Below are 22694 nucleotides of genomic sequence, written 5' to 3'. Positions count from 1 at the left end.
GGAAGTACTGCTCCTCCAAGCCGAAGCAGCTCCCTTGTCCTTTTAGCATGGGAGGGGTGCAGTGTTCTCTGTTACTGTAATCCTTGCAGAGTGTTCTCTGGAGGGGAAGTGTCCCCCAACCCCGCTCACCAGGACCGGGCGGGGCGTTCTGTTTCTCTTCCACAGATCCAGCAGACTGGAGTCCAGGAAATGTCCAGAAGTGGATCCTATGGACCGAGCACCAGTACCGACTGCCCCAGATCGGGAAATCTTTCCAGGACCTGTCTGGGAAGGATCTGTGTGCCATGTCAGAGGAGCAGTTCCGTCAGCGCTCCTTGGTGTGCGGGGACGTGCTGCACGCCCACCTGGACATCTGGAAATCAGGTACACGCCGGCAGAGTTGGAGGAGGTGGGGTGAGCACAGCAAAGTTTCCTTAACCGTGTTACCCGTGGGAACGGTGTGCTTTGTAGCGGGTGGATTCTGCTCCCCTCGCCTGACGCTCGTGCCCTCTCTGACGCTGACCATGCTTCCCTTCCAGCTGCCTGGATGAAGGAGAAGGCTGCACCCGGAGAAATGCGGTACTGTGGTGAGTTCCCAGCTTTGCCAAGGACAGGAAGCAAAGAGGGGTAGGAGGGAAGCTGGGAGTGCAGCAGGAGGGTCAATGAACCTGTTTCCCTCTTACGATTCAGTGACTGGGTCCCCAGTTATTTCAGGGGTTGCTTCTCTCTTAATCAGGACTAATATGTTAATCATCATTAATTCTCAGAGTGGTAATTATAATATACTATTTATTAGTCAATAATAGCCTGGTTAATTAGTCAATAATGACTCTGGTTAATAACAAGCCCAAAGGGGAAATGGCTATCAGATCTATCCCAGATACTTATATAGCCCTCATTACCCTGATATCGGAGTGCCTCACAATCTGGTGTGTATTTATTATTAATGTATTATTACTATAGCACTCAGGAGTCCCAGCCACAGACTAGCAAAGACAGAACAAAAAGATGGTCCCAGTCCCAAAGAGCTGACAATCTCAGTCTTTACAACACTTCTGGGAGGCAGGGCAGGGCTATTATCCCCACATTACAGCTGGGGAACTGAGGCACAGAAAGGCTAAGTGACTTGCCCAGGGTCACACTGGGAGACTGTGGCAGAGTAGGAAACTCAGCCTGGGATTCCCAAGTCGCAGGCTATTGCCCTGCCCACTGAACCAGCCTTCCTCTCATCAGATGGCAGCCATTTTTGGCCACTGATGAGTCGTGATGACCTGGGCAAGCTGAAGAGGAAAGACTCCCTCTGTTCCCAGTCCCCAGAACCACTCGCTCCTCTGCTGGTAGCGACTGACTAACAGCTGGCATGTGCTTCCTTTCTGCCGCAGCGGGTGACGAGAGCTGGACGGATAGCGAGGTGGACTCCTCCTGCTCAGGCCAGCCCATCCACCTATGGCAGTTCCTCAAAGAGCTTTTGCTGAAGCCTCATCACTATGGACGGTTCATTCGCTGGCTCAATAAGGAGAAAGGTGGGGGCCGTTGACTCCTTCTGGGGAACTCAAAGCCACTTTTTGTATCTACGCCATAACTCCCCTAGACCCCACAGTATTGAGTCTCATAGCACGAGTATTCACCCAGGCAGGTGCTCAAACCCAAAGCTCTCTGGGCCAGATTCTGCTGTTGTCATTCCGTCAATCCACAGGGCCAGATTTTCTGCCCTGCTCTTCTCTTTGCACCTAGAAAATGAAGCCCAGTGACTCCCAGTTTACACTGGTGTGAGTGAGATCAGAATGAGGCGCTATGCCTGGGTGTCTCCCTGTCTGTGACTAAGGTACTCATTGCCATGGACACAAATCTGAGTCTCTCATTATCTTTCCCCAAACTCCATCCCTCAGTGAGTTTGTGGGACCCAAAGCTCTATTTTCCATTCCCTAAACTTCCTTCCTGGTGAAACTGGGCTCCTGATCCTGGATTCCTGTAGTGCCTAGATCAAAGCCCGAGTGCACTAGGCTCTGCATGTTGCGGGTGTGTCTACCCAGCGCATGGCAGCAAGCCTCTGAGCTCAGGTCGACAGGCGTAGGCTCCTGGGGGTCACCCTACTGTAGACATGTAGCTATGTAGATGTTGCAGCCTAGGCTGTGAGTCCCATGGCCCCTGCCCTAGGCTTCCGAGCCCAATGCTTTTGATTTGGTTGGGGATTGGTCCTGCTTTGAGCAGGGGGTGGGACTAGATGACCTCCTGAGGTCCCTTCCAACCCTGATCTTCCATGATTCTATGATTCTATGCTGAACGTCTTCACAGCTGTTCTTAGCGTAAACCATGTGATCCTGGGTTTGCCAAGCTGGGCTTGGAGGTTCACTGCCACTGCCTGTGTTAGACACGTCCACAGAGTCCCTGCCCCAAAGACTTTATGAGGCAGATGAAGGGTGAGAGGGGAAATGGCCACATGGAAAGTGGGAGTCACTTGTCAGTGTCCACCCAGCAGAGCCGTGTCAGAGCTGGGACTAGAACCCAAGTTTCCCCGAGTCCTGCGCTCTGGCCACTAGACTATGCTGCCTCTCAGTGGCCCTGGGATTGGTCCTGCTTTGGGCAGGCGGTTGGACTAGATGACCTCCTGAGGTCCCTTCCAACCCTGATATTCTATGATTCAAACCCCATCCTATATTATTGCCTCCTTTTTCTCTGCATGTTCCTCTCTCAGGCATATTCAAGATTGAGGACTCTGCCCAGGTGGCTCGTTTATGGGGAATCCGGAAGAACCGGCCCGCCATGAACTATGACAAGCTGAGCCGCTCCATCCGGCAGTATTACAAGAAAGGGATCATCCGGAAACCTGACATCTCCCAGCGCCTGGTCTACCAGTTTGTACACCCCGTCTGAGAAGGGGGCAGGAGCAGGGGAACGGACTGACCTCCTGGTGGGATCCCTGTAACCACAGCACCTCCCACCCCCTTCCAAAAAGAGATCCACCTTTGATAATAAAGATGAAGTCTAGGGTTGTGCAAGAGGCTGGAAATTCATCAAACTTGCCGGATGAACTTCAGAGCTTCCAACCTCCCCCAGGCTACAAAGCATATGTGTTGGGGGAAGAACCCCCACCTAGCAATGGACTGCCTGTGAAATAGAGTGTATACATTTAATTCTGGGGCCAATGAGTTTGTGTAGAAAGCCCCCTTCTCCCTCTAAAGCTGCGGTGTGAGGGAACCAAGTGAGGGGGGCACAACAATTGGGTGGGGTGGGGCCGAGGGGATGCTGCCTGGAAGCAATGTTGAACCAATAGAAGTTACATATGACTGTTGTGGATGAGGTTCATTTCCGCCCCCAGCTTTTCAAGTCTTTGGCTGTGCGAGAGGCACCACTAGACCAGATGCCACTTAGCAGAGATTTATGGCACGTTGGAGGTCACGCAGCAAAGCAGCTGGGTGTAGAACCCAGGAGTCCTGCCCACACGTGGGAACATAGGAATTATCATACTGCATCAGACCACTGGGCCTTGTTTCTGACCCTGGTCAGCCACCCCTGCTTTAGTGAAAGGTGCTGGTACCCCTGCAGTGATGGTAACTTGCCCCCAGGGGAAGTTTCTTCCTGATCCCCATCAGTTAGAAATGGTTGTGTGCCCTGAAGATTGATAAGAGCCCCACTCACCCACATACCCCACAACATCTAGTGATAATCAGATTCGGCCTCTCTTCGTCAATGCTTTCCCCTTCCAGGTGGGGAGCTTGAGTTGTCCTGAAATATCCCAAGGATATTGTCATGGCAATTCTACCAGTCTTGCTTTTTCCTGGTCTGAAGCCGTTCTCTAGGCATGGAGAAGAGGTAATTCCCCCCGCCCCCCAGCCAGTCCAGAGCCTTTCTTTAATGGGACAACTCCCTCACCAATACCCTAACTGAAATCTGTTCCTTAAAGGGGCGATCTTCTATCCTTCCCTGAGCTAGAAAAGTAGCTGATCAGTCCAATCATTAACTGGCGGTGCCTCTTCTTGGTGGGGGCAAGGATAGAATGATAGCCAGAAAGTGCTTGCCACTAAGGCAGTCTCCCCCAACACTTGCTATACGCATGTGATCAACTAGGCAATGCCCCCAGCCTTGTGTGGCAGTGTAGGGATGCCCCAGTGTGGAAGGGCTCTGCGAGCCGGCAGAGAGCAGCAATGCTCTGGTGTAGACGACTGCCAGAAGGACTGAGGGTTATCGGCTGGAGATGCTGCAGCTGAAGCGTTTGCCTCCCTTGTTGGCTCGTTTGGAGGTGGGTAGGCAGTAGGAAGCAGTGGAATTGTCCAGTAGCGTGTGATGCTGGGTTAGCAGCTGCATAACTGGCTGGTGTGTCCAAGAACCTCTCAAGTGTCCTGCTTCTCTTCCTTACGGAGAAGCAGTTCTGAAGCATGTGCCTTGCTGTATCTGGAAAATCGCTTCAACACGTTCATCGTGTCCGACTGGCCTTCTGAGACATGCAGTGGGCAGCTTCCCTTTTTCTGGGTGCCATTATTCCTTAGCATCATTTTAATACGTCAGGACTAGATTCTGAACTTAAGCTGGTATAAACCGGGAATAACTCTCTGAGCTTCAGCGGGTTACTCTGGATTCACACTGGTGTAAATGAGATCAGAATCTGGCCCAAATGTTGTTTTGGAGTCAAGTTCTGCTACTACCTACCCCAGTTCGTCTCCCGTTGCCTTTGGCAAGAGCAGCACCAGCTGTAAACCAAAGACAAGCATGGCTGATCGTGGGGTGGGCTCTAACTCGGGGATTGCCTAACTGGGCCAAACCCCGGGCACCTGACTCGGCTCTGAAGCAACTGAACTAGCCAGTTTCTGGTGCACACTTGAATGGGTGCGGTGACCATTTTCGGGCATTGTGTGTGAAAGGACAAAGTCACCCATGCGCAGGATGTGAGAGAGGCTCATTTGAAAGGAAAGACAATAGGATCATACACAGCAGCCTTCTGCCAGGGCGCACGCTGACCCAAAGCTGGGACACTCTGGCACTTAGATGCATGAGAAGGCCATCTGGCTGAGCAGCAGGGTAACACCAAAAAGCTCTTCTGGGAAGCATGGAGTCAGCAGGCTGTGTAGTATGTTGCTTTGCCTGCTGGACAGGTTGCTGTACTATCTTTCTGCTCATTGGCCAATCTCCTAAGCAAGAGTAGATTGCACACAGAGTGGGACAGTATATCTTGCATCCCTTCTGTGCTGCCCCACTGGGGACAAAATGAAGGCCACTGGGCAGGTTTCCCTTCTTCACCACAACTTGTGGCATTTATGCCCCAGTTGTGCTAGTTAGTTTCCTAGTGACACCACCATCCTGTTTGTGAGAAATCTGCTGCCTGTCCTGGGCAAGCCAAGACTGGAGAAAGATCCAACCTGCTCTTGGAGCACAGAGTGATCAAAGGTGGGTAGAGTGCAGCACGACAACTGGGTTGGCTTTTGGTGACCAGAGGTTGAGCTTGTTTTCTAGTAAGGCTGCCTCCTTAATTCAACTGGTGATTAAGGGAATTCGCTGGTGTTGAAAGGGGCTGGGGCAGAAAGCCTGAAGACTGATATTATAGCCTGGGTACTAACAAGAAAATTAGTAACTTTCTTACCCCCATACTTCCAGCTTCAGTCCTGATCTGGCAGTCCCACTACTAGCGTTGACTAAGGAAGTCATTCTCCATCTGATATGGGCTCAAGCTGCAGACTTTGGATCCAGATTTCAAAGTCCCCAAGGTGTTTGAATCTGGGCTTTTTGATTCAGCGCATTATAAAGAATGGAGCCATTTGCAAAATTCAGATCAAGGTTTGGATTCCAACCTCCACCTGCAAAATAGCCAGCACTTTGGCTCTCTCTGCCCCAGTCAGTCTTTCTGCTCAGATTGCCAACTATGAACCAGTTGTGATGGCTGTTCATGTGGTGTATGGACACCTGTCTACTAAGAACTAGACAGAGACCCACTAAACTCATTTCCTACCAGCGCATAGGACTTTCTTGACTGCCTTATTCTTGTTTTTAAAGGGATTATTATTATTTGTTTTTTTACACCTCTGCAGTTTACTCCCACAGGGAAACAAATCAACAGAAGCTGACAAGATTATAGTACAATAGAACTAGGGTAGAGAGTTGTTTAAACTGTACATTTCATAACAGGCCAAGTTACCTGGTAATGTTGATCTTTTATATTATAGTTTTTTATTTGTTTTCTTTTGGTTTTGGCTGATGAGACGTTGTGGTTCAAGTTCAAATGAAGAGTTTAGAAGGGAGACAAGGATATCTGTAAAAGCCTTTGGAAGAGTTTAAAGAAAAATATACATACGTGTTTTATTTTGGTTTTTGTTTTTTAACTTAAAAGAGCTGCCTGTGTTGGCTGCTGCCTTTGTATTTCCTTCTGATAATTTTGTATTGTTTACATGTCAGAGTAGGAGCTCAAGTGCTTCTTAGATTCCCAGCATATGTTGTATCTCATTGCCTTGAAGTTCTGATGCCTTGCGGGGGGCGGGGAGACAGCTTTGTATCTTCTGAAAAACCATGAAAGTTGTGCCATGTGATTATTTGTGTGTATAATGAAAAGGGGAAAAATTGATGTGAACCACGTGGCTAACAGACCCCTCCCCTAGCCGAGGATCGGTCCAGTAACCTCCTCTCTATTACAATGAACAATGGTCTAGTCTGTTTTGGGGTTGGTTTTTTTCAGTTTGCAGTGGAAAGGGTGTATGCGGAGATGTGCAAAGTGTTTCCTTGCCTCTGTGTATGAGAACGTGTGTGCGTCTCTATGTGTGTGCAGGGAACATGCACGTGTGTTTGTGTTCACGTGTGCACGGTCCAAGAGCGCGTGTGTGTGAACGCTGCGGGGCAGTGGTAATAAACTCTACGTGGAGGGAGCAGCTGCTGCTGTCCACCTCGATTTTTGCTATAGCAACACGTCAAAGGCAAACATAGCTGCCTTTCTGCCATCTCTGTCACCCCAGCCCTGCAGCCTTTGGTGGTGTCTCAAGTTGGGAACCCATAATCACGCGCCAATGTGGTCCCTAGATCCTCCTATGCTTCCCCCACCCCGTTCCCTTATTGCTAGGGCACAGTGGCACGTTCTTGCATGTGTGTGAAAATGTGCACTCACGCCTAGGTGCTGCTTTTGCACAATCAGACCTCCTGTCCCCCTGGACTACTGTGCCTTTAAGGGAGCAGGTAAGGACACTGCCTAAAGAGGTGACCCAGTGGTGCTCAATACCCCCAATAACCAGGCAAAACACACCTTGCATGAATAAAATAATCCTTTTTCTTTATTACTGTATTTTTTAAGTATTACCTATTTTTTTTCCTTTATAGAAGAAGAGGCAGCCTTGCGTGCCAGATACACACACTCCTTCTCCTAGTGTAGCTTTGCTCACAGTAACACTGTTAATTACAGCCTCAAGATTGCCCCCCAAGCCTCCAGGGCTCTAATGGGAAATGTTAAGCAACGGCCATGCCCCCATTTCTGTCCTCTCCCTCGAGGGATGAGTATAGAGCTAGACAGACAGTTAATGGCATTACCTCAACCACTGGAAACTCTGTTCCCTTCTATTTGAGCCCTTGAAGTTCCCCCCCGGCCATAAACGGGCAGCCTCCCATTTTAAAGCCTCATAGGTCAGATTTGCCTTCTCTTAACCCCGCTATTTTCCGGTGCGGTTCGGTCCTGTGGAGAAATGGGGAGGGCGGAGTGCTTGCGACATTCTTTTGCCAGGGTAAAGGCTTTGCCCTTCGTGCTCTGCCTGTCCCCATCTAAATACAGAATTATTCTCCTGGGAGCTGTTTGCTCGCCCACTATGAAACTCTTTCTGAGCCTCAGTGATGGATTGGGTGACCAACGGCGAGTTCAATGGATTTAGGAGCTAACACATTCAGTGGAGCAGTCAAGGGGAGGAAGCAGAGGACCTGCTCCATGTGGCGGATTAAATATTCTTAAACTGTGCCTGAGAGCCTGTCCTAAAAGTGTCTCAGCTCAGTCCTATTGGGTTACAACCCACTCCAGGAAGCTATTGGATAATGTAGGGACCACTCCCGCAGAGGAGCCTCCAAACCCCGTCTGAGCCTGGTCTGAATTCAGACAGCTCAGGACCTCACAGGACTGCGCTCTTACGTTGTGATTCACCCTAGCATTTGGTTTGGGCCTTGCTTGCTCCTTAGGGAGTCTTGGCATCAGGGGAAAGTCTCCTGCAAAGGACCTTTACTGAGAGAAGAAGTGTCCGCCTCTGGTTATTGCTGGCTGTGCTGGCCGGCTTGGGAGACAGGTCACGCGTCTTTTTCTAAAGAGAATGGGCCAAATTCCTCATGGACGTGGCTCTGCTGACTTCACTGGAGCAACATAAAAGATTTCCCCTGTGCACTGTCCACTCAGTTCCATGTTTCCCATCCCCATTGCCCTAAAGCAGAGCGGAAGTTTCAGTGCCTTCCATGCAGGACATGGCCAACTCCCATCACTTTACCCACAGTGAAAACTTTCACCCACTTGACGTAAGGGCTACTTCTTCTGTCCCAGCTGGATCAAGGCCCTGCAGTCACTTCATTATTGCTGTTCTGAGCTTGGCAAAAACAAAATAAAGCCTAAGTGTCCCTCTCCTGCCATTCCAAACTCAAAGCTCCTCTGACCTGGAGCTGCAGCGTGGAAAAGGGTCTGCCAAACGTTCCTGGAACCAAACATCAGGAGGCGAGATGGGCAAAGGGGGTGGTTATAAGGATCGGGTTTCCCTCGCCCTTTCAGGCTTGGAGCTGAATTGGAACTAGGCTTGGGCTTTGGGTTGGACAATGCTAAAATCCAGTGCTGCATGACCAGAGGCTAAGTGGGAGGCAAACACGCACCCCCAACTTGATCTGGGGAGACTCAAAATCTTGCAAGGATCTTGGCTTCATCCTGACAGCGAAACTTTAGACCACTCCCCCCGATCTGGCTTTGGATCTGACTTGGAAGCAAAGCCCTCGTGGCAGCATCAGGGATTTGAGCCAATCCCTCCTCCCCAGCAACAAAGGCTTCATGGTGGAGGTCCTGGCTCATCTCCTATGAGGAGTGATAAGAGAGCTGGTCTTTGCTGCAAAGGGCCTTTTCCACCTGTTTCTCACCCCAGCTCTGGCCTGCTCCTGCAACAGGCTCAGCTTCTCAGCACCTTGGAGGGACGTGTTTTCAGAACACTCAAGTCCTGGTGGTCAGAGGGACTGAACCTCCCCAACTCTAGATGATGAAGTCTGCAAGCGCCCAAGGCTTCTGAAAACCAGGCCCCCGGGTTCTCGAGCTTCTCTGGATGAACACAACAGGGCCTTTTACACCTGGTTCAGGCGCAGCGATAATTCAGCGTGCAATGGGTGGAGGTGGAAGGCATGGGGGAGAGGGAGGCATCATACTTCCTGTGCAGGAAGTGCCCCCCCCCGACCCCGCCACACTGGCACTTGAGAAATATCCCTGCTCTTACTCCCTATACCCATTGCCTGCTACAAACCAAACCCCAAAGTAATGCTCATCTGGTAAAGGTGACAGTTACATCTACACCAGGTGATATTCGAGCACAAGACTCAAAGGAGGGTTAAAATCCATATAACAATTACATAGCTCAGTTACTCTTTTTGTTGTTTTTGTCATATCCACAGTAATACAATCACTATATATATATATATATATATATATGTAGATAGATCTTTTTTAAATTACACAATCAATGTACAAAAAACAGGTGCAGTGCTGAGACAACAGCATTTCCTTGACTTTTGTTGTTGTTGTTTGTTGTTAACTAATGGAAGAAATAGAGCTGAAGGTTGGAGAGGTCTTGTCTATGTTATCCAGGATGCAGCACATTTATTCGGGCGGGAAGAACACTTGGTCGCTGGAGTCAATAATTCATGAACTAAACAGACGGAGGAGGAGGAGGAGGTGGAGGGGAGGCAGCTGATGAATTTGAAGATGATGGGGAATAAATAAGCAATCATCTGTGGCTTCCTGTGGAAAAATCAGGGGGACCTTTTCTCCTGAACTGCTCAAGGAATGGCAGATAACCTGTTACCCATATGCACCCGTGGGCCATATGAAATTTGAATCCGCTATATACAATGTTCTTTGTTGTTTTTCTGCACCTCCAAGACACAAGCTGCCCCGGTGGAGGCTGCTTAAGGAGCATGGTAGCCAGATGCTGAGAGGAGGCGGAGCCTGCTGGAAAAGGGGCGGGCAGGGTGAGCCATGACTCAGCTGTGACTCATGAAGGGCTGCTCTTGCTGTGCAGGGGCAATGGAGTATTTAGCCCCATTCACTTACACTCAGGGCAGGAAGAGGCTTCTCAAGACCTGCCCCATGGGAGTTGTCATATGTATCTCTACCAGCCAATATCTTTTTGTCCTGAGTAGGGGGGAGGCCGGGGAGATGATGTCTTGCTAAATTCTGGCTAGGAATCTCCTGAATGGCTCGTCTTTGCATTCGGCATCGATGGAACCAGCCTGAGGCTCACCCAGGGATTAGGAAAGGAAATGTGGTTGGATGACAAGTGACCCAACTTCACTGCCAGCAGGAGGAAACAGCTTGGATAACTAGGTTTGCTTTTGCCAGCTTCTCTCCTGGGAAGGTTTTGGGTTGGGTTATGTTGTGAACCTACAGAGCAACACCCTCTCACTGCTCCTTCCCGCGTGGGCTTGCTGGTAGGCCCCACTTACAAAGCATCCCAGGGCTATGAAATAACAAATACAGATGGAACTCAGACCTGCATTGTTTGGACGTAGGGTTATGGGCTCAGGCGTGTCTCTAGTGCAACAGAGAGTGATGACAACATAAGTAGCTGTGTGGTGGTTTAGTCTTCTGGTGACCTCTCCCACGGGCAACGGGTTGTCGGCGTTATCTCAGTCTTCAGGCTAAAGCCACAGGGGAACGGCCATCCCTGTTTTCCAGGGGACGCTTGACCCTTTGAACAGCTCCTGCCTGCTTGTCTCTGGCAAAACCTTCCAAGGAAGACGTTCTAACAAAGGCTCTGTTTGCCATGGGATGCCAGCCAGTATTCACATCCCCTACCTGATTGAAGCAGAAGTAAAAGCAAGTGTCCCTTTCTCCCACAGTCCTCACTTTGCTATCCTGGCTTGTAGGGGGTTAAAAGGCTGAGATGCTGCAGCTCCATGTAGCGTTTGACAAAAGGATTGTTTTTTTTATAGCCCTGGGATGCCACCTTTGTGCCCTCGTGGGGACTTTCCACCTGCCACTGATGGGAGAAGCCACAGGCATTCCCCAGGCATGATTAGCGCTAGAAAGGCTGGGCTTGGCAAGCGATGTAATGGCCCCTTTCCTCCATGGATCAGAGTAAACACCAATCCCCATCCTCTTTTATTCTCCGCGAGGAGACCCTGGTGTATCACGCCAGACAGATTTTGCTTTGATGTTCTCTTCCATTTGGCATTTACTCTTTGGTTCCCACACCACTGCCTTTAGGTCTGATGCTGATCTAAATCCAGAGTAAAACCTCTGGGACTCGGGCAGAGTTACTCCAGATTTACACCAGTGAAACTGAGATTGGAATTGGGCCCCACATGCTTTACTTCCTTTTCTCGGGGCCCAGGGCCTGGTTCTGCCACATTTCCAGCTGATGCAGAACGCCCCTCTGGTATTATCATAGCTTAGGAAAGTCTCAGGGTCCAATCCACCCCCCGCTTAAGCTCACTGAGGTCAATGGAGTTGCACAGGGGTGAATTGGTTGCTGGCTACAATGGAGCACCCACAGCTAGACTGCTGGCAAGCAGAAGTGCAGGCTTGGCTTGGAAGTCAGGGGACAGGTCATGTGTGATCAGCAGGGCCTATGGGGTGAAAATGCCTTTCATGAGGAAGGTGCAGAGCAGCTGCTGGGGAATCCTATTCACAGTCCCTCCAGGGAGCTCATGACAGGACTTGGGGCCATGAATGGGGCTGGAGGACACCCATTCTCATTGGGGAAGGGACACACAGCAGCTTGCTTTATAGCTGTCTTTCCTCTGTGTTGCAGCATCAGCACCTATCCCCACCCTTACACCGGTTGGGCTCCAGGCTCAGAATCCATTCCATACGCACCAATCCTGTCCCACATTCTCTCCTCTTGGAAGCTGTATCCAGAGCCCACACCAGGTGCACAAAGCTATGCAGATGAGTTGTTCTTAGCCTAACCTAAAGGAGGGACTCTCTCTTGTCTGACACTAGTGCAGGCTTCATTTACTAACTGCTTCTCCCCTGTGACTCTTCCACATGCGTCCTAGGCAGGGTGGTGGCCTGAAGCATCTCCCATGCTACGCACCCAGTCAGAATGCCAGGCGACTCCTCTCCATGCCCCCTGCCTCCTCCATCAGGTGGCTGGGGGAGAAAGCCTGCACGTGTAAAGGGAATCTCCTGCACCCATCCACATCCGGTTGGAATCAACATAAATCTCCACCACATTCCAGTGCAAAGAACGGGACAGTGAAGTCTGGTCCCACCTTAGTTCAGTGGCAGAAAAATAGTCTCTCTGATGGTCCCTGGTGAGATTCCTTTCCCAGGAAGGAGGTCTTGATCCAGGCCTAAGATTCATCCCAGCCTGGCACCCTGAATCACCCCAGCACCTGTCACTGTTACAAAGAGGTTTCCAACAGCGGTGAAGCAGCGTTGCAAATCTCCAAAGAAGAGGTGATGCATTTCAAGGCCCAGTTCACTCCCTCCCAGAGTGCAGGCCTCCATTAGCTTTCACAGGCCTACACTGCTCTCCACACCACAGCGGTGTACCAAGCATCCCCTGAAAAGGGAGCAGGAGTCCACATTGTGGTTCAGGGTCCACAGGTGCCTTTGCTCCAGTGTGCCCAGGTGCTGCCAGAGGCATTCCTGTCTCGGACTGGAGAACTTGTACAGCCTTGCTAGGAACCTGGACTCAGGAAGTGATGTATTGTCACTGAAGAGCATTGGAAGGAAGCCTTTGCTGAGTCCAGGATGACAATATGATACCAGCGACCACACCATGGTGATGTCTGATTGGAGGAGGAAGAGGGGAAGACCATACTCTAAAAAGGGAAGGTCCCCAAAGCTTTCACTGGGATGAGGAATCTTCCTTTAATTTACAGGCAATCAATCCCACTTGCAAGACATCAATGAGCCCTAATCCTTGCCCAACTTGAAGACTCAGTGTGTTCAGCTGGATGGGAGATGTACGGTGCATGGATGTGGTTTGAGATGAATGGGAGAGGGCACGGATAGGTAGGGAGATTTCCCCCGCCCCTCCTCCTGCAAAGATGGAGAAACTGGAAAGACAATGATTAGGGAGGGTGAGTATAAAAATCTATACATAAATAAAAGGGGATAAATTCCATTTCCTCCCATTTTAATTTGGTTATGTTCAAATAGGGCAAATTTGACCGGTCCCAGCAGTTGACATGCTGTGTGTTTCGGAAGAGTTCCAGCCAATGGGAAGGTGGGCTTATGATTACAATAACCTTAAAAACCAACCAATCAGAAGCCCTGGAAATGCCCTCATTGGTTGGGCTTTAAAATCTTGAGGTATTGGCTTTTTGCTTTGAAAAAAAAAAATGACAGACAACGTCGACCTTTCACTTCACATTATCTTAGAAGAAGAAGAGGAAGAAAAGCCAGTATGCAAAATACTCTTCTGAGACGGCTCTTAAAAAAATAAAAGCTTGGTTGGAAAATATGTTTGAATCTCTAATGGTGCAGCGTGAGTGACCAGACAGCAAGATGGCTGGTTGGCTGGTGTAGAGAAATGAAGACGACGGAGGGTTTGTTTATTTTCTGACAGCAATGACGAGAACACCACGAGGTTAGATAGACTCCACATAGTTGGCTGGGTAAAGGCCGAGTTGCCCATTGTCTAGACGCCCTTTGCACCATCCTTGTTCATCTTCTTCACCTAATTTGGTTAATTCATCGCCTGAGGCAAAAAGCAGAAATAAAGAATTCATTGCCAGTCGCCTGTGGCTCTCTTACCCTGAATGCACACGCCATGGGTGGGTAGAGCGGCCTGAGCCTTGAATTTCCAGTCTGGCATTCTGCCACTCGAGCTGAAGGAGTAACTCCATTGGCTGACAGCAGTGGAAGGTACTTATCCAGCTACTGGAAGGGGACATGTAATAGAGATTGAAAAAGTGGATTCTATGGATATGTGTGGTGTGTCCCAACTTCCGTTCTGTACCACCTGAGTTAACTCATAATGTTCCCAAAGTGACTCCCACTGGATCAGGGGCGGCTCTAGGCATTTTGCTGCCCCAAGCACGGCAGGCAGGCTGCCTTTGGTGGCTTGCCTGCAGGAGGTCCCCGGTCCCGCGAATTCGGCGGCAGCCTGCGGGAGGTCCACCGAAGCCGCGGGACCAGGACACCCTCCGCAGGCATGCCGCCGAAGGCAACCTGCCTGCCGCCCTCGCGGCGACCGGCAGAGCGCCCCCCGTGGCTTGCCGCCCCAGGCACGCGCTTGGTGTGCTGGTGCCTGGAGCCACCCCTACACTGGATGGACGTGTTCCAGGCTCAGGCCATGGGTGAGGGGTTTCTGCAAAGTTGGAGCAAAATCGGCCATGCCTTGTTTGTGTTGTATAAGTGTATGAGGAGCCAGAAACCTCCCCTCTTCCCCGTATGTTCAGGGTAAACACTGGGGGGGCTTGGATAAGTCAGACATGGTGCCGCTGAGTTAACTCAAACTTTCACAAAACAACAAAAAACCTCTCATGTAGACCCCTGGCTGGGTAGACACCTCTTAAAAGGGTCAGCTCTCCCCTTCCTCCCCCCACCCCCTCCACAGTTCCCCTGCTGCAACCTCTGCTGTGCCAGGGGGCTAGTGCCAGCTGCCGGACGTGCCCTGTGCCATACCTGCTTTGAAGCTCAGCTCATCCTGCTCCTGCCCATCGTAGTCATACAGAGCCCGCACACGCATTCCCTTCCCCGCCGGCTCCTCCTCAAAGGGGTTGGCGCCGCCGTTGGCCTCGCTGGCACTGAAGGAGTTGCCACCCTCATCGTCCGACCATTCAGTGGTGTAGGGCTGGCTGCGGTCGTAGCTGCTCACGCTGGGAACGCAAAGCGGGTAGACAGTGCCGTGAAGAGAGGGAGGGCGGGAGGGAGGCATGGACCCAGGGGGCAGGAGAGTGTGGGTCCCGGCAGAAGAGGGAATGTAAGAAGGGCAGCTCCCAGGGCCTTCCCCAGACACAGAAAGAGCTGGGGCCTCACCAGCTAGATTCACCTGACAAGGGGTGGAGTCACACTGGCACTCAGATCGCTGCCCCAGAGCCGGAAGTTACAGGACTGGCAGCAAAGACCCTTTGCTGTATCACAGCGTATCCCCCAGAAACCTCCTGCCCTGAGACACGACCACGTCCCCTCTGCTGTATCACAGCGTATCCCCCAGGAACCACCCGCAGTGAAACGAAATTGCACGAGAGGGCTTCTAAACAAAGGATAACAGATGTACATTCCTGCTCCCTGCCTCCCACCTCCACTGCGTCTCTGCAGCCCTCCCCATCCCTCCTTGTGGACTGGAAATTGGAGGGGCCCCTCTCGCAGCTTGGGCATTGTCACCTGCCGCGGTCTCCGGCCACTGCTGCTGACTCGCCCGGGGTAGTGGCGTTGGTCAGGGTCACCCCTTCATTCTTCTTAATCTTCTCTCGCCTCGTTATCATGTGTGTGAGGTCCGGGTTCCACTCCTGGAGACACAAAGCAACACATGCCCCTGTGCGCCTGCCGGGCTCTCTTCACCTGCCTGCCCGCCACGTTCCCCATCCTGCCCCCTCCCCATTTATGGCAGCGGGGCAGCCGGAGCCTCACCTCAAACTGGGGCCAGTTCATAGGCATTCCCGGGCCGCTGGTGCTGCGGAACCACCTGAGGTCCTCCTGCGCGTCCGCCACACGGATGGTTTGCTCCAGCTCGCGATAGACGTTGGTGTAGCTGAGGGAGGTCACAAGCAAAGCAGAAGTGAGGAACCCCGGGTGCCCCCCTGCGCTCACGGACAACTGAAGCTCCTTCGAGACGAGCCGGGGAAGGTCTGCGGACACTTACTGGCAGAGAAGGCGGCGGTCGGGGGCGGTTATGGGAGGACGGATTGGAACTACGGGGCAAGCGGGTCTCCCAAGAGAACTCAGAACTGGCATTCCTCCTGCTGGCCACAGGAGGGAGCCAGGCCAATGCACAAATCCACCTGGCGTGGCCACTGATCATGGGATATCCCTAGATGCGGATGGAGCCACTGCTTCCAGCCCTGTGCTCTCCATCTGCCCTTAGAGTGACTGGGTCTGACTGGGCTTTGGGAGCCTCTGCTGGGGACCTGAGCTTATCTAGCATCCTCTGGGGCCTGGTTCATGGCAGCCCGGCCAGTCAAGTCCCTGGAGACCCCTGTAGTTGCTATAGGCTGCTGCTCTCGCTCTCCCGTCCCTCCCCAGCACCCCCGTGGGCGTGGTTACCTGCTGCTCTCAGCCAGGTTCAGGTGCCGCTTGATGTCCAACAGAACCTCCTTCAGGAAGATGAGCCTCTTCTCCTCGAACTGCTGGCACTGCTCGAACACCTGCTCCATGCTCTCCATGTACTGCGGGGTGCACTTGTTCAGCTCCTCCAGCACCTTCTCGTACTTCTCTTGGGTCTGCGGGCACAACCCGGGGCCAAGGTTAAAGCCCAGGCCCCCCAGAGCTCCTTGCCTGGGCCCTGACAGAGTCTCTCCCCACCCCACATCCAGCTTGTGATGAACCCATCTTCATTTTTGTGAGGGCAGAGAACCTGGACCTTCAGCTGGGACAAATCAGCAAGCCCTGAAGTCAATGGAGCTGTGATTTATACCAGCTGGGGACCTGACTCCCCTGGAGAGACAATGATTTACACTGGGTGGGGGTTTGATGCCATTGGAGTGATGCTGCTTTATGCCAGCAGGGGAGTGGACCTTCTCTCCCCTAACTGTTGCTTCTGCTGCACTTGCAATCCCACCAGCTGGACCTGCTGCACCCAGACTGTAGTTGTTTGGGGTGGGCTCAGGGGCTGAGATCCTTTGTGGAAGGGGCGTGGGAGAAGCCGCTATATCACCAGAGCCCCTCTTTCAAGGACAAAAAAGGCCAGTAGCCTCTGGTAACCTAGTAAGGCCCCTTCCTGAAGGAGACAGAGAGTGGGGTTCCAGGCGGGTTCTCCCATCTCGCCTGGTTCTAAGGGCCAGTGCATTGTGTCCTGGCTTCCCTGGAGACTGGAGCTATGTATCCACAGAGCCCTGGCATCATGGCAAGCTTCCCGCAGGCTGCTTCACCAGCATGACTCACCACGGACCCGTAGGGAGCGGGGTGTATGTCTGGCCACCCTTCCCCTTCCCTCAAGGGCAGCAGCTCGCACCTTTTGCACATCTTGCTTGCACTTTTCCACCTTGTCCTGGAGCTTCTTCTGCTGGTCTGCAGTGATGGACTGCTCTGCCTTGCTGTTGGCTTCCCGGGTCATTGCCAGCTTCTCCTCTTTGCACGCCAGGTGATATGCTTTCTTGGCCGTCTCCACCTGTTGCCGGGAGGTGGGATGAGGGAGGGAAGGAACCCAGGACAGATGTTTGCAGATGTTCTACCTGTAACCCTTATCCCTTCCCCTAAACACCTCTGCACTGCAATTGGACTTCCACCCTGCCTTTGGGCTGTGTCTCCCCGTCCCTGCGAATGGAGACTTGGGCATGGTTTTGTCTCATTCCACCTTTGCCCAAGGGCAATGGTGTGCTCGGAACCGAGTTCCTCTGGGGTTGGCGGCAGAAGAATGGGCAAGTATTTGTTATTATGGTGTGTACTGCAGTAGCACCTAGGAGCCCCAGTCCTGGGCCAGGACCCCCTTGTGCTAGGCGCTGTACAGACATTGAACAAAAAGATGGTCCCCTGATCCTGTTCCTGCCTCCTACATTCAGCCCTTGGGGACTTGGCTGGGTTCTCTCAGGCACAGCACAAGAGGTGTTGAATGGGGAACTCCATGGGCAAAACAGGCACCTGTCTGCCGCCCCTTGAGGAATGACTGGTTCTTCCAGTGGCACAGCAGGTACCAGCCCTGGTGCCTCACCAGAGATGGGGATTCTTTGGACACTATGCCCCCCAAGCCCCCTGCAAGCTGTGACTGGTGCCTTTGTGGTTACAACAGGCATCTTCCTCCTAACTGCTCCCAAGGTACAACCAATACCTCAGGCCATAAAGCCGCACCTTCTCCTCCACCTTGCCACATGTTCTGGTGCCTGTGTGAGTGGCTTGGGCACCTGGCCCCCATCCCAGTGCCCTGTGGGTACAGTAGATGGGCTCTTTCCTACCTGACCTCGTGAGGCTCTCAGTGGTTCACCTCTCGGTCAGCAGGCCCGCTCCACCCTGCCCTGCCTCCTACCTCCTTCATTTTCTTGGCCCAGGGTTTCTGTGCTTTCCGGAAGCCGTCATCTGCCTCCTTGGCCTCCTTGAAGCCTCCCATGATCTGCTTGTGGTAGGCGTCCTTCTGCCAGTTCTTCACCTTCTCAAAGTCCTCATTCAGCAGGCTGTTCTTCACATCCTGATGCAACTCGCTCACCTTGTCTGCCTCTGTCATCATGGCTCCCCACGCCCTCTCCAAGCTGCCATACTGCGGGCCTGCGGGACAGGGCTCAGGTAAGCAATCAACATCATGGCAATGCCCAGCCCTTCTCTAGTGGCTCCTGTCTGTGAGACCCGCAAAGTGCCCATTTCATGGCTGGGAAAACTGAGGCACAGAGCGTGTGGAGGGGGGTGATTTGTTCAAGGAAGCACAGCAAATCAGGGGTCAAGTCAGGAATGGAACCCAGGAGTCCTGTTTCCTTGTCCCTGGTTCTAGCCCAAAAGCCATGCTGCTGCCAATGCCCCTGTCTGACATATTGCTCACTGGGAGACTGGTGGGGTTAAAATCAAACAAGTCAATTCTTTGAATCTGGACGGCCTGCTGAATTGGATAATTCGGGGCCAGGCAGGAAGCCCACAGTTGTTACCTGATGGGACTTCACAGCAACAGGGGGCGGGGAGAGAATTGAGATCCTCCAGCTCCAAGAAACCAGGCCCCTGCCACACGAGTGAGAGGAGACTCTCCATTAGCAGTGCGGGACCTATGCCACACAATCGAGCAGTTCTGATTCCATCCAGAAGAGAGCAGTGGCACATGCACTACCAGCCAACTCGATCTAGTTATTAGAGGACATCAAAGTATAGATCTAAAGAATTTGCAGGGGGAAATGTACGAGCTCCATCCCCAAGGGCCCATTCTGGGGTTTCTTCCTGGTGGGATGAATGCTGCAGTGCCCTCAAACCGTGAAGGGCTGCGGACAGAGGCAGGGCCGCGATACCTTTCTCGATCAGCTGCCTCCACCTCTTGGACCAGTCGGTCAGCTGCTGGGCATAGGCCTTCTCGATCTTGGCCCGCTCGTGGACGCAGTTCATCAGGTCATTGCAGAGCCGGTGCCCGTCGTCGATCCGTTTCACCGTCCGTTTGTAGTTCCCCACCTGACGGAGAGATGGACAGCTGGTTGGGAACAACGGCAGGAACAATGCCCACTCTGGAGACAGGAGGGAATGGTGAGTGCTGGCACCAGGCCAAATCGAACCGGGTGGGAGGAGAGGGCTGGGGGTGAAATCAGCCATTTCTGGAGTGAGTGGTCCTAGACTGGCTCAGGAGAGGAGAGGAGGGGAGGGTGTGTGAGAGGTTGGAGGCTGAAGCGGGTCTATTTTAATTCAACCCAGGAGCCCTCTCTGCCGTTGTCTCAAACTGTGGCTGGATGGGACTAGGACAAAACCAGGTAGTTTCTTTTCACGCGTGACTTGCGACAGGACTGAAACGCTGCTATCCCGAGAGAAGAGGCCCGTGCGCTGCAAGGCTGCATTTCAGAGGGTCACATTCAAACGACAGAAAGAACACCGCATTCTCTCCATAACTCATTCCCCCGTGCAAGGTCACGGAGCTCTCTAAGCACCCTACAGCGTGTGCCGAGCCCTGAGCCGGATGCTGAATGGCTGAGCACTGACGACGGCTGAGCTAGGAACACACAGTGCTTCTGCTGCTCAGGCCCTGAGAGCGCAGCGACTGCATCTGCAATTTGAACGCAGCCGGCATTCGATGCTCCTTGACGGTTTGCGCCGCCTTGGGCAGGAGACCGGGTTCCAGCGAGATGTCAAGCCGACAGGGTTGTCCCTGGTTCTGATGATCATGGGGAGTTCACCTCTTGCAGGGGTGGTCAGGCGTTGCGGATGAGCGTCTCTGCTGGGCCCAGCCAGCAGGGGGAGCTTCCTATTTGTATAGTTTTGCCACCTCGGTTTGCAAATGTGGCTGCTTGAGGAGGCCGATGGCGCCCTCTAGGTTGGTAAGAGTTTGCTCAGAAAAAAGTGCAGAGCAAACCCTAGAGAGCAGAGATGCCACCTCCAGGGCTGTGGGAGCACCTGACTATCCACCAGCAGAGCCCACCTAGGCACCAGGGGAGGCATCAGGTACAATCTGTTGCTCCTCCCTGCTTGCTCAATGTCTCTCAGAGGGTCTAGGGGGGAACTCACCTCCCAGAAGCTGTCAGTTATTTCCTCTGCAGCCGCCGCAGACTCATCGTAGGAGCCTGACATGGTTCCCGTTCCTCAGGGTTTAATGCACACGCTCAGCCGCTCTCCGGGAAGCACCAGACCTCATGCACTGGTCGGAAGAATGACAAGGTTCAGCAGGGGAGAATGCATCATTCAGAGCCCAGCCCTGCCAGCTGCTGTCAGACTTTGCCAAAGCCCATTATAGCCCCCGCTGAAAATTTTCCAGTTACAAAAGCCAATAGAAAACTGATCTCCACCTTTTAAAAAATATATAAATAAAGCAACCCTGTAAAATATTTGGTCTTGGGTAAAAATATTCAGGTTTTTTTCCTGAAAATTTCTAGTGAAACTCAACTTTTCCACACACACAACAAATTGGATTAAAAGTCCATTTTTCCATAAAAAAACATGTTTAGTGGGAAAAGCCCAATTCCGCTTTTCCAAACCACACCCCACAGGAATCATTTTGCCCACAAGTGAAATGATCATTATGCAATAATTAGATTACAGTAACCCACAGAAACCCCACTGAGGTCGTGTTCCCGTTGTAATAATACTCAGCTCCTATATGGCACTTTTTGTCAGTAGATCTCAGAGGAGAGAGGAGGAGGAGGTCACTATCATTACTCCATTTTACAGATTGGTAAACTGAGGCACAGAGTGGGAAAGTGACTTGCCTAAGGTCACCCAGACAGCCAGGAAAGTCTTAGTCCAATGCTTTCCAACTAGGCCACACTGCCTAGATGTACTAGATACCGTACACAAAGCAAAGTGATGGTCCCTGCCCCAAAGAGTTTACAATTTGAGAAGCCAAGTGACATATGAAGGATGGGGAGAAGGACCCAATCAAACAGAGACCAATTTTTAAGAATACATTTGTCATTTTTAGAAATAATTATGAAGAAAGACGGTGCCAGTTAATCCTGCCTGCCCTGCCAGCCATCATTAATTGGCTGGTTTCTCACAGGTATCAAGACCTAGAGGGATTTGAAAGAGGAGAGAATAGTGCCCCTACAGGTCAGTCAGGGAGGCTGTTCCATATATAAAAGGTGGCCATTTCAGGCGGGGGGGCAGGGGGAATGTAACAGCCACTTAACAGACTACAGCAACACTGCAGAAAAGTTGGGGTTTGGGGTGGGGGAGAGGGGAATGAAAAGCACTGCATCCAGTTGAAACGGAAAAGGGAGTTTTGCCAGGTAGGGTGTAAGTCCCCAATTCAGCCAGGGCCAACGGTGAGCTTTGGAATGCTGAATTCATGAGCCTAAAAATACTCATCTTTACTACACCATCTTTTCCTAGGATAGCCCTGAACCTGGCCGCCATGTACTGAAGAATCACAACGCGCTCACTTGGCTTTTGTACACCCAAACCCCTCAGCATGTATTAAAGCAAAGACAAGACGTGCATGGACTGACAGATCAAAACAGCTGCTTGACCGGCTCAGCAGCCAGCTCTCTCCTCTGAACAGGTCAGAAAAGCCATTTCTTTCCACAGCGCCAGCTTCAGACTCAGCCATACTCAAATTTAATTAGACTAGCAGGTGAAGGCAAGAACACTGGTTGAAACAATGTTACTTAATTTGCAAGTTCCCAGGTCTTTGAAAGCCATGGGAATGCAGTAGCTTCCAGAGAGGCTGGCGTAGTCCTTGTGTGTGTATATTGTGAAGTAGATAACCCTTTACATACTGGACTAAAATAAACCATAAGTAAGTCGGACTAGTACAAGTTCCATATTACACTGGTGCAGCCCACGTACACTAGGGGTGTGCACTAGCTTCATTATACAGCCATAGAGACAGAACCTTTTAGATCACACTCCTGTATTAAAGGGCTCCTCTCCTGCAATGAGAGAGCAATTTATATGTCTATCCATTCTTTGGCCTCTCTGACACTGGTCCAGAAGCAAGACCCTGCCTTGACCTTGGGACGAGTTCAGGGCCAGCTCAGCCCCCTTGCAGCCCTGTGTGTAAATCTCGCACATGCAGAGAGCAAGAGCTGGCCAGCTTGGTGTCGCGCTGCTGCTGTCACAGTCTCGGGTCACGTGAGCGGTTAAGCAATATTATTAAAGTCAATATATTCTAAAATGAGAGGTGTCTGTACTAGAAACCACTGCAGAGGAATGGGATGGGATGGGATGGGATGAGGCGCCTCGGGAGCCTGGCCTCCCCTGGTCCCAGCTACGCCACCCTTCCCTTCTGCATTCAGATCCTGGCTGCATTTAAACAGAGGGAGAATAAAATCCGGTGAGAGAGATTTCGGAAGTGGTTGGA

General features: G+C 51.8%; 2 protein-coding genes across 10 annotated transcripts in view; one reads left to right on the top strand and one right to left on the bottom strand.

The window, feature by feature from the left end:
* SPDEF (SAM pointed domain containing ETS transcription factor) overlaps positions 1–3113 on the top strand; it is a 59821-nt gene extending 56708 nt beyond the window's left edge. For all 8 annotated transcript variants that reach the window (XM_039533267.1, XM_039533269.1, XM_039533270.1 and 5 more), the window contains 4 exons: positions 166–363; positions 519–566; positions 1362–1502; positions 2675–3113. In XM_039533267.1, the coding sequence (XP_039389201.1) occupies positions 166–363; positions 519–566; positions 1362–1502; positions 2675–2853 (566 nt within the window). In that variant the 3' untranslated portion in view covers positions 2854–3113. The remainder of the gene's footprint in view (positions 1–165; positions 364–518; positions 567–1361; positions 1503–2674) is intronic.
* A 5537-nt stretch (positions 3114–8650) lies between these two features.
* Positions 8651–22694, bottom strand: part of PACSIN1 (protein kinase C and casein kinase substrate in neurons 1) — a 57507-nt gene continuing 43463 nt past the window's right edge. For both annotated transcript variants that reach the window (XM_039537095.1, XM_039537096.1), the window contains exons 2-10: positions 20405–20534; positions 19207–19363; positions 18249–18484; positions 17241–17396; positions 16334–16509; positions 15701–15821; positions 15455–15579; positions 14753–14946; positions 8651–13823 (exon numbers count right to left, since the gene is read on the bottom strand). In XM_039537095.1, coding sequence (XP_039393029.1) covers positions 13714–13823; positions 14753–14946; positions 15455–15579; positions 15701–15821; positions 16334–16509; positions 17241–17396; positions 18249–18484; positions 19207–19363; positions 20405–20467 — 1338 coding nt within the window. In that variant the 5' untranslated portion in view covers positions 20468–20534 and the 3' untranslated portion in view covers positions 8651–13713. The remainder of the gene's footprint in view (positions 13824–14752; positions 14947–15454; positions 15580–15700; positions 15822–16333; positions 16510–17240; positions 17397–18248; positions 18485–19206; positions 19364–20404; positions 20535–22694) is intronic.

The sequence above is a fragment of the Mauremys reevesii genome, linkage group 4, assembly GCF_016161935.1.
Source record: "Mauremys reevesii isolate NIE-2019 linkage group 4, ASM1616193v1, whole genome shotgun sequence".
NCBI lineage: Eukaryota > Metazoa > Chordata > Testudines > Geoemydidae > Mauremys > Mauremys reevesii.
The sequence above is the reverse complement of the archived record's forward strand: the minus strand, read 5'-3'. Positions and strand labels throughout refer to the sequence as shown.